At 40.8% G+C, this 10397-nt stretch overlaps 1 protein-coding gene across 1 annotated transcript in view; it reads right to left on the reverse strand.

The window, feature by feature from the left end:
- The window catches only part of SPOP (speckle type BTB/POZ protein), a 24821-nt gene that overhangs the window by 3625 nt on the left and 10799 nt on the right, over nucleotides 1-10397 (reverse strand). Inside the window, exons 5-7 of the mRNA XM_003786483.2 lie at nucleotides 8018-8195; nucleotides 4722-4777; nucleotides 4084-4206 (exon numbers count right to left, since the gene is read on the reverse strand). Coding sequence (XP_003786531.1) covers nucleotides 4084-4206; nucleotides 4722-4777; nucleotides 8018-8195 — 357 coding nt within the window. The remainder of the gene's footprint in view (nucleotides 1-4083; nucleotides 4207-4721; nucleotides 4778-8017; nucleotides 8196-10397) is intronic.

Genomic DNA, 10397 nt, shown 5'->3' on the forward strand with positions numbered 1-10397 from the left:
GCTTTTATTTAGAGCCACACTATGGTGAAGCAGAGTCCTTTCTACTTCAGCATTGTCACTAGCCCAGCAGGATATCTCAAATGGCCCATAAGGCTGTGAAAAGGAGCCCTGTAGAGACTTTCAGCAACATCTCTGCCACTAGTTGTTCCTGAATGAGGGTCAACCAATGGTCTCCGTTTAAATAGAAAAGGATAAATGGAGTCTTATTTTATTGGGGTTGAGGTTAAGATTCTGGGGGTAAAAGGACAAAGCAGCAGAGACTCTGAATCCAATTTCAGTTTAAAAACTTCTATTTTCCAAGTAAAGGGCATAAATGTTCTTGAAATAGAAGGCCTAGGTTAATGCTGGGCACATTTGATATAGCTGATTGGTTTTACAACAATTCCACTACTTGCTCTAACATGAGATTATGAACTTACTGAGGAACTTCAGGGATAAGGAGGAAGGAAATAAAAGGAGGCACAAAATAAAATGTCATTAATCAGTTCACAGGAGAACAGTTTGCTTTCAGGCTATGCACAGTCTCCCTACAGGCTCCAACTTGAGGGCTCCAGAACTCAATGACATAAGGCCCCTTCAGGCTGAATCATGGCAATCAAACTAGGACGATTTCATTGTTATGAATTCTGTGTGAGGAGGCATATCTGCTGGCACTGTGATCTGCAGCAAAAAGAGTTTTATTGGTTTTGGTGTAACTTTAATTTTTTACACTTGAGTAACTAGAAAACAGTTTCAATGAAAAACAGCAATGACAACAGAGAAACAAGAAGTGAAGCTGCTGTTTTTGTTTTAAAAGGCTGGAGAAGGTTGAGTAAACATCAGTCTCTATACTATGCTGCCCAGACCATTCCTCTTATCCTTGCTCAATACATTCTTTTAAAAGGACTTTTACTGTGAATAGCTCTGATTTCTACTGCATAATTAGACAGAGGTAGCCATTCTTGTCCCTTGGGGGACAAAGTTTTTTTTTCTTAATTATGTTTCTGAAAAACCTGCCTAATGGTAGTACTTACCCGAGAGATTGAAATTGTGTCTCCTAGGCCTGACCAACTTGTTTTGTTTTGTTTTTGGTCTAATTACACATGTCCCCAGGAGAATGGAAAAGCTCAGAAGAAGCTGTTTTAGCCTGTTGGGTAAGTTTTAGGTGTTTAGATCCTCCCAAGAAAGATATCTTATTCTGTTTTCCTAAAAACTCACGAAGAGGTGTAAAGGTAAAAATGTTTTCAAAATGGCTTGGAGCAAAGATTGTCTAATGGGAAATTCTGAATAGAATTTGAAAATGCACCTTTCAGTTACTTCTCATTCATAAATTTAAAGCTCCCCTGTGATTCAACACCTTTAATCTTTTAAAAACTTAACACATTGTTCTGAAAATTCCATCCTTGGAATGGCAATTTAGGCTTACCACCCAGAGCCCTAGGCACTTATAGTAGGTTAGCAATAGGTTCTCTGGCTGAGAAGCAAGAAGGAAAACCCAAGGACACAGAAGATTAACCTTGGCTCTATGAATGTACAACTCTGAGTATTTCTGCTTAAAAGGTGGGCCTTGCAAAACTATTACTTATCCTTCTGGGATCTAGGAGATGAGGGTGATAAATACCTGGTGTATATAAACATAAGTAACCACTTCATTGAAAATCAGAGGGAGGTCAGGCAGACTATAAAACCAGACATCAGGCTTGGGGACCACTGATTCTCCATGTAATCCAGACTTTCCCAGAGCTTGCAGTGAGTATCAGAAGTTTACCTTGCTCAGAATTGAGGTAGACGGAAGGGTAAGAAATTTTCACATTGCTTAAATGTACTAATAAAGCCTTGAAAGGTGATAAGGATAGTTAACATTCCAATCTTCATCAGTAGCATGAATTGGATTTACATGTCCCATACTCTACAAATACTCTAAAAAGCTGATGAATAAAGATAAAACCTCCACTATGAACACAGGCACTGTCCTCAGTCACAAAAGTAGGGAGAAGGAGACTACCCCCAGGAGCTGATCCTGCAAAGGCTTTGGTGCTTCGAAGGGAGAGTCCATTTTTCCCTCAGATGGATGTTGCTGCATTATGGCATGAAGAGGGATGCTTCCAGTAGAGAACTCTTCTTTCTCATAGGATCTATTGCTGTCAAAGGTTTAAGCCAGTGGTTCTCAACCTTCCTAATGCTGCGACCCTTTAATATAGTTCCTCATGTTGCGGTGAGCCCCACCCATAAAATGATTTTTGTTGTTACTTCATAACTGTAATTTTGCTACTGTTATAAATCGTAATGTAAATATCTGATATACAGGATGTATTTAGGCTACCCCGTGAAAGGGTCCTTCGACCCCCAAAGGGGTTGAGACCCACAGGTTGAAAACCGCTGGTTTAAACCCTTTTAACACCCTCACACTAACTGACGACCCTCTCCACCACCAGCAACACAAGAAAAGCTTCCCCAAGGTAAATATCAATCCTTTCATCCGCCCCCACAGACCACAGTGCCTGGGAGGGCAGGGCACAGAGCTCCCTCTGATGCATCTACACAATGGAAGTCAGTTTCCCAGAATGTGTCCATGTGTTTTGGGGACCACTGATCTTCAGGTGATCTTTGAGAAAAAGGATTCCAGGGTTAACTGGAGAGATGCTATCCATTCCCCCCCAGAAAATTCACAGTGTGTATTAACATTGTATAGTGAGAAATACTACAGTAAAATAGTAGCTATTTGCCTTGTTTATGCTTGGTGGCTCAAAAAGCTTTCTCCCCAACCTCATATCTGATGATATTTCACCTAATTTGGGGAATTACTGACCTGTTGTTTTAGGTAATCACCATCTTTCATTGATTCTAAGTTCTGTATTTTTATTTTAACATCTTAACATCTCTCAAATAGAAACGTGTCTTATAAAGTACACATTTACTGCAGTAACATCCAAAAAGCTATTAATCATCTTATAATTTTGAAGAAGCACTGTGTATTTCAATAACTATTTGGGTAAAAGATGAAGATGCTAACCAAGAGACTAGGTAAAAGATTATATCCTTCAATATCCTCAAGGGATTGGTTCTAGGGCGCCTACAAATAACAAAATCCATGGATGTGGATGTTCTAGTCCCTTATATAAAATGGTGTATTTGCATATAATCTACATACTTTAAATCATCTATAGATTATCTATAATACCTAATACAATGTAAATGCTATGTAAATAGGTACTATACCATATTGGGTTTTATTCATATTACTTTTTATTGTTATACCGTTTTTTTTTTTTTTAGACAGAGTGCTTACTATGTCACCCTCCGTAGAGTGCCACGGAATCACAGCTCACAGCAACCTCAAACTTTGGATTCTCTTGCCTCAGCCTCCCAAGTAGCTGGGACTACAGACACCTGCCACAATACCCCAGCTATTTTTTCTGTTGCAGTTGTCATTGTTGTTTAGCAGGCCCAGGCCAGATTCAAACCCACCAGCCTTGGTGGCCGATGCCCTAACCACTGAGCAAGCTACAGGCGCCAAGCCATGCTGTACGGTTTTTTATTGATTTCTTTTTTCTTATTGTAAAGCACGATCCAAACATTAGTATTATCTGAATTTTTACTATCACCATGGTTAAATTTGAGATGGGGAAAAGAGACAGGTAAACATCAAATTCATCCTTTTCCATAGTTAGGTAACTATACAGTTTATTACTCAGAGCAGGACACTTTTGGGAATAAAAAGGGTGTTGCTATTAACAATTGTGTTGGAAAAATATGTGTGTGTGTTTTTTTTTTTTTTTAGAGACAGAGTTTCGTTTTAGTGTCCTCAGTAGAGTGCTGTGGCATCACAGCTCATAGCTACCTCTAACTCCTAGGCTTAGGCGGTTCTCTTGCCTCAGCTTCCTGAGTAGCTGGGATTACAGGCACCTGCCAGAATGCCCGGCTATTTTTTTTGTTGCAGTTTGGCCAGGCCGGGTTTGAAAACCGCCACCCTCAGTATATGGGGCCAGCACCTTACCCACTGAGCCACAGGCGCCACCTGGAACAATGTGTTAACCAGGACTAAAACTCAAGAGGTCCCAAATAACTCCCAGGCTTGTGATTATTTTTATATTTTTATCTCACCTTGTCAGCAGCTGCCAGCAAATCATCAGCCATTTTGTCGAGGTTTGGGGCCTTCCCCGTGTAAATGAAGCACATCATTTCCTTAAAAACTTCAGGCTCCACATCATTGATTTCAACTCGATTCTATGCCAGAAAAACTAAAAATGAGAAGCCTTCCAACAGAACAAAATTCTTAAACTATTTTCAAAATTTTAAGCTCTGGTGTAGAGACAAGCTTGTAACATTTAAAACCTAACACGAATAAAAACTTTCTCTTTGCCTTATTTAATTATAATAGCCTTTTCTCCCATCATGTTTCATCTTCATTTTCTCAAACACAGTAGCAAAACAACTACATCTTTGAAGTTTTGCTTTCCTTTCTTGCATTTTCTGTGTTTAAACATGTCATCACGTTAAAAAATATCCTCACCCCAAACAGTTTGGATGGTTTGCCTAGGCCTTAAGTAAGTCTGCTTTACCTAGAACACTTTCAGACCACCTTTCTCTGTTCTCAGAAGGTGTCTGTTCAGGGATTTGTTCTCTACTATAATGACACAGTAAGAAAACAAATAATCAGGAAAATAAATCTGCAGCCACACTGAAATCATCTGACTCTATTCACCTGGTTAAAAAAGACCTATCTTCACCATGTTACGTACCTTTTTGCTCTCCTCCATTTCATGTTCAAACATGGCACTAAAAACTGGAGAACGAGCTATAAAAGTGAAAGAAAAAACAAGTAATATCACACTGAAATCTCTTGCTTCTTCCTAGTTATAATGAAGAGATTATCTTTACTCCTGTCCCACTGTTACACAAACGGGCTCTAGCCCCAAATTATACCAGAATGATAAAATTCCTTTCTTTATATATTATAATTAATAATAAAGGAGAAAGATAAACCATTTTGAACCATATCTTATTTTGAAACCAAACTTTCAAAATAATTTTTTTTTTTTTTTTTTGAGACAGAGCCTCAAGCTATACCTCTGGATAGAGTGCTGTTGCACCACAGCTCACAGCAACCTCCAACTCCTGGGCTCAAGTGAGTCTCCTGCCTCAGCCTCCCAAGTAGCTGGGACCACAGGCACCCGCCACAACGCCCAGCTACTTTTTGGTTGCAGCTGTCATTGTTTGGTGGGCCTGGGCTAGATTGGAACTCGCCACCTTAGGTGTATGTAGCTGGCACCTTAGCCACCTGAGCCACAGGCGCCGAGTCTCAAAATAATTTCTTATTAGCTCTACTCTAACCATACATATTTTAAGGAAATTGCTTAAGTAATCTATGTTGGATGACAATATTATATTCTCTGTATAAATTTGGAGTTCAAATGGAAGGTCCTTCACATTCAAGCAACGGTGTCCTAATACCTGGGGGTTTTTGCCTGGAACAATGACCCCCTGCTTTCTCCACCTCTGGGGACCACAAAACAAGAAGGTTAAGAACTGGGTCTGACAGCGTCCACTAACCAGATGAAGTGCATGCTTTTTTTATGGCAGGTTATTGTATTCTCTTTTTTTTGAGACAGAGTCTCACTATGTCACCCTCAGTAGAGTGCCGTAGTGTCACAGCTCACAGCAACCTCAAACTCTTAGGCTTAAGTGATTCTCTTGCCTTAGCCTCCTGAGTAGCTGGGACTATAAGTCACAACACTCGGCTATTTTTTGGTTGCAGTTGTCATTGTTTTAGCTGGCCCAGGCCGGATTTGAACCTGCCAGCCCATGTATATGTGACTGGTCCCCTACCGCCAAGCTATGCATTCTTAACGAAGATGATACTGCCCCAAAGAGGAAAAAAAAAAAAGTAGATATTTTTTAATGATTTGTGGCCATTCAAAATACAGTCCTACTTGATAAAATCTTCTTAGTATTTAATTTCTCTCATTAGGGAGAATTTTTTTCCTTAAGAGAATGAAAAAAGGTTGAGAACTGGGCTCTAACCCATGCCTATTCTACTCCAATGAATACCCTGAGAAATAAGTAAAAATTTCATCCATGAAAAGTAATAAAATGGCTGAAAACTCAAATTTTTTCATGTTGTTAAGTAAATTAGGGGTTTTGGTCAGAGTTGAGACTACCAACCATTACCTAAGAGTAAAGGAATGGAAAGAATATGTAGCAGAGCTTTGAGCTAACAGAGGACTGGAACTTTCGGCCTATATATGTCAGAAAGGACTCACTTTAGCTGTGCATTTTCTAACCACATTATCTCGGACAAATCACTGAACCTCAATCTCTTAATCTATATCAAAAGGATATTAAATTCTCATTGTTCTTATCTCAGAAAGGTTACAAAGTATATGTAAGGTATTAAACAAATATATCACAGCAATTGAAAGCTAAAAGACCGGCGCTTTTAATAAAGAAGGTGAGGGTCCAAAGCAGCAGATAGGTCTCAGACAGTCATCAGTAGATAGACAGGAGCTGATACATGGGAATAAACAAAATCACTCAGAAAGAATAAGCAGAGTGAAAACAGAATCGAAGCAGACCCTTAGGGCTCACCAATGTTTAAAGGGATGGGCAAAGAAGAGGGGATAAGGCCACATATTAGAGGTAGCCACAGGAGAAAACCATGAGAGATGAGTCAAATAACTTATAAATTTGAGTCCCTCGAATTTAGGAACTAGCAGATAATGTAACTTTGGAAAATTGTTTTTGTAGCATGGAGGTGATCTAAGGATAAGTGGGAGGAAAGAAGTAGAGAGCAAATGTGCTCATTCAAAAGAGAGAACAGGCTAAGAGTGAAGAGACAATAAGAGAGGGATGGTGAAGATACCAGACAGCAAGAATGTTAACAGTACACTAAAGTTTCAGAGAATGCAAGATGGGATATAAAACAGCAGATATAGGAAAAACAGTCTGCTTTGTCCGTGAGGAAGAACGCCGCCTCTGCTTAGAGGGGGGAGCAAGAGGTGAGAGGGTTCCTATATAACAGGGCATCAATTTTCTCTTGGAAGAAGCAGGCAAGGTCATCTTTTAGAAATTGGAGGTTAAGATTTGAAATCGCTATTGCTGAGAAAAAGAAAAGGAGCTATGTATCTGTGGAGATTTACGGGCAGCACTGAGGGCCTAGCTAAGCAAGGAGACACTAATCCAAGAGTTAATGACTTCCTTGAGCATTACACAGTAACACCTAATTCAGAGAGGGAACAGAAAAATGGTTGGACTGTGGCAAACTGAGGTTTTATTTATTACTTATTTATTTTTGCAGTTTTTGATCGGGGCTGGGTTTGAACCTGCCACTTCCAGAATATAGGGCCAGCGCCCTACTCCTTGAGCCATAGGTGCCACCCCAGACTGAGGTTTTAATAGGTGTGTACTTTAGAGTGATAGAACTGAGGGTCTTCTTGGTTAATAAGTGTGTTATATAGAGTTTCATGTACTTTTCTCTTAGATCTTACAGTCTGAAGAGAAGTTTGTGCTCAATGTCAAATATCTCTTGTCTTAAAGACCTATTAGAGCAAGACCTAATCCCCCACGTTAGGGGCAATAGTCTTATTCTTTTGGTGTGCTTACATTAAAAGAAGGCTAAGCTCTCTGAGGCTAGGGACTTAGCTAGATGGTATTTAGTCCTGAGTCCAGAATCCTCTCCCTCACATCCTAAGCCCTTGTCTACGGGCTGAAGCCTGCTCTCAAATAGTGCTCTGACATCTGCTCTCTATTGGCAAAAGCATCCAATACCTTGGTAAACTGTCCATTCCTTTCAAATGACAACCTAATTCCACTATAGAGAAGAAAACCAGAAATATTATAATATTTTTTATGAAGAGCAGCCTGTTTGGTTATGTGCACTAATGTCACAATATAAAAATATATTTAGATGTAGGGTTTTTTTTTGTTTTTTGTAGCTGAATTCAAAAAGTTGAAATTGTTCAAAGGGTGATTATATAGCCACTGTTTTTCCTTGTTTCAGCAAAACTATAAAGCAAGCTCCCCATGAATAAATACCAACCTGCTAAGATAGCTTTGTGAGCCTGGAATTCCTGTCCAGCGACACATAAGCAGCAGTCTGTGAACCGAGAATTCTCCCACAGTCCTCCTAGCTCATCTGCCAACCGGCACTCAGGAACCTTCACCATATTCATAGTATTCTGGCCAGAAATGTTGACAGAATCTTGCACCACACTCACCTGTGAGAGACAAAGAAACACAAATCAAAGCTTTTGTTACCAGGCATTTTTTTCCTGGCAGGTACAGAAATGACTTTCACCTCATAGTGCTATAGTACATTCAGATACTAATGTTAATCATCTTCTCTGGAAACCACCTCCACAAATCAAAGCTTTATCCTCTGCATTAGTAACTTTTTTTTTCTTTTGAGACAGAGTATCACTCTGTCACCCTGGGTAGAGTGCCATGGTGTCACAGCTCACAGCAATCTCAAACTCTTGGGCTCAAGCGATCCTCTTGCCTCAGCCTCCCAACTAGCTGGGACTACAGGCACCTGCCATGAAGCCCAGATAATTTTTCCATTTTTAGTAGAGATGGGTCTCACTCTTGCTCAGGCTGATCTCAAACTCCTGAGCTCAAGCAATCTGCCTTGGCCTCCCAGATTGCCAGGATCAGTTGTGAGCCACTGTGTCCAGCCTTTTCTTTATTTTTAGAGACAAGATCTTGCTATGTTGCCCTGGTCACAAGTGATCCTCCCACCTCAGTTTCTTGAAGTACTGGGATTTCAAGGATGAGCTACTGCACCTGGCCTGTATCAAGTAACTTCTTATCTGTCACAGTCATACTTATTCTACATCTTCTCAAGAGAGAGCCCACAAATCTCCTCCGATTTCTAAGAAGCTCCACTTCCTCTGCACTACAAATCTGGGCAAAGCTGCCAAATAGAAAAAACTCAGGAAAAAAAAAAAAAAACCTCAAGTATTTATCTTATTCTGTCTTAAGCAAAAAGTTAAAAACAAAGAACTCCTATAGATTACTACCACTTAAATTAAAATCTCTAAAAATAAAAATCTAATACTGGCTTTTGCCCTGTATAATACACTCTCATGTATAAAGCATGCCCATGTTTTTTGGCCCATACTTTCAGGAAAAAAACTTTTAATTTTTGAAGGAGAGCAGAAGTAGCCATACACTGGTCGCCTTTCTCTTACAAGAGGCGCAAGGAGCTGACCACTTCGGAGAAGCTGGGAGCAAATCCAGGCAGCAGGTGAGAGTGGTCTAGATGACCTGAGTACCTGACCTCTTACAACTATTAGCTCCTGGCCCACCCTTACCCCCACATCCTCTCACTTCCTATTCCCGCCCACATCTGTTGGTGGGAACATGGCCATGGCTGCTGTGCTGAGAATCCCAATGTGCTTGGGAAAGGGAAAGTAGTATGAGGTATTTTCTGGGAAGGTAGTGTTAAGGGGCCCGGGTTGACCCTGCCTGCCTGGGGCTTCTGACAGTAGATCCCTGCCCTTTCTGGGCTGCTTCGTCTCTCATCCAGCTTGCACCATTCTGAGGCCCCTTGGGACACCAGGCTGAGGAGGAAGCCTGGGGAAGGTCAGATGCTCTGGGGGTCTAGACCACTGTCGACTGCTACCTGGGCTTGCTTCTGGCTTCTCCATAGCAGCAGGCTCTGTGCCTTGTGCCTCTTGCAAGAGAAGGTGGCGCCACTGTGTGGCTACTTCTACCCTTCTTTCACTGAGGTCCTGATGCTAACTGTCACATTGCTACTGGCTGCATGCCAGCTTCCAAGATGGTGGCAGTCCCCTTTGTGATCTGCCAGGCATGCTGGAAGCTCTTGTAGCTGTGATGCCTACCTGGTGAGGGGACAACCAGGGAGACGGGTGGCACGGAGGGGGCATGATTGCCACAATCCAGTATATTCTTTTGCATAGGGATATTGTTGTTGCTTTCTAGAGTTATACTTCTAATGCATAAGCATAAATTATTAAAAACATTTACGTAGATACAGAATTAGTTTCACCCATGTATAATATGCATCCTTATTTTTCCCTCAAAAATTTGGGCAAAAAAGTGTGCGTTATACATGGCAATATATGGTAAGTTAAGCCTCAAAGCACTTTACTTATTTAGTCAGGTCTAGAATGTAACTTATATGGGGCCTATTAAATAACTGGCCAGTAACACACAAGCAGTACCAGTTATTTAATTAAATTAATATTCTCAAAAATGTTAGTTTAGGGCTGTGCCCATACCTCAGTGGGTAGGGTGCTGGCCACATACATCCAGGCTGGCGGGTTCTTACCCAGCCTGGGCCAGCTAAGCAACAATGACAAGTGCAACAAAAAAATAGTTGGGCGTTGTGGCAGGCACTTGTAGTCCCAGTTACTTGGGAGGCTGAGGCAAGAGAATTGCCTAAGTCCAAGAGTTTG

The sequence above is a fragment of the Otolemur garnettii genome, unplaced genomic scaffold (genome assembly GCF_000181295.1).
Source record: "Otolemur garnettii isolate 467f Iridium unplaced genomic scaffold, OtoGar3 scaffold00018, whole genome shotgun sequence".
Taxonomy (NCBI): Eukaryota; Metazoa; Chordata; class Mammalia; order Primates; family Galagidae; genus Otolemur; species Otolemur garnettii.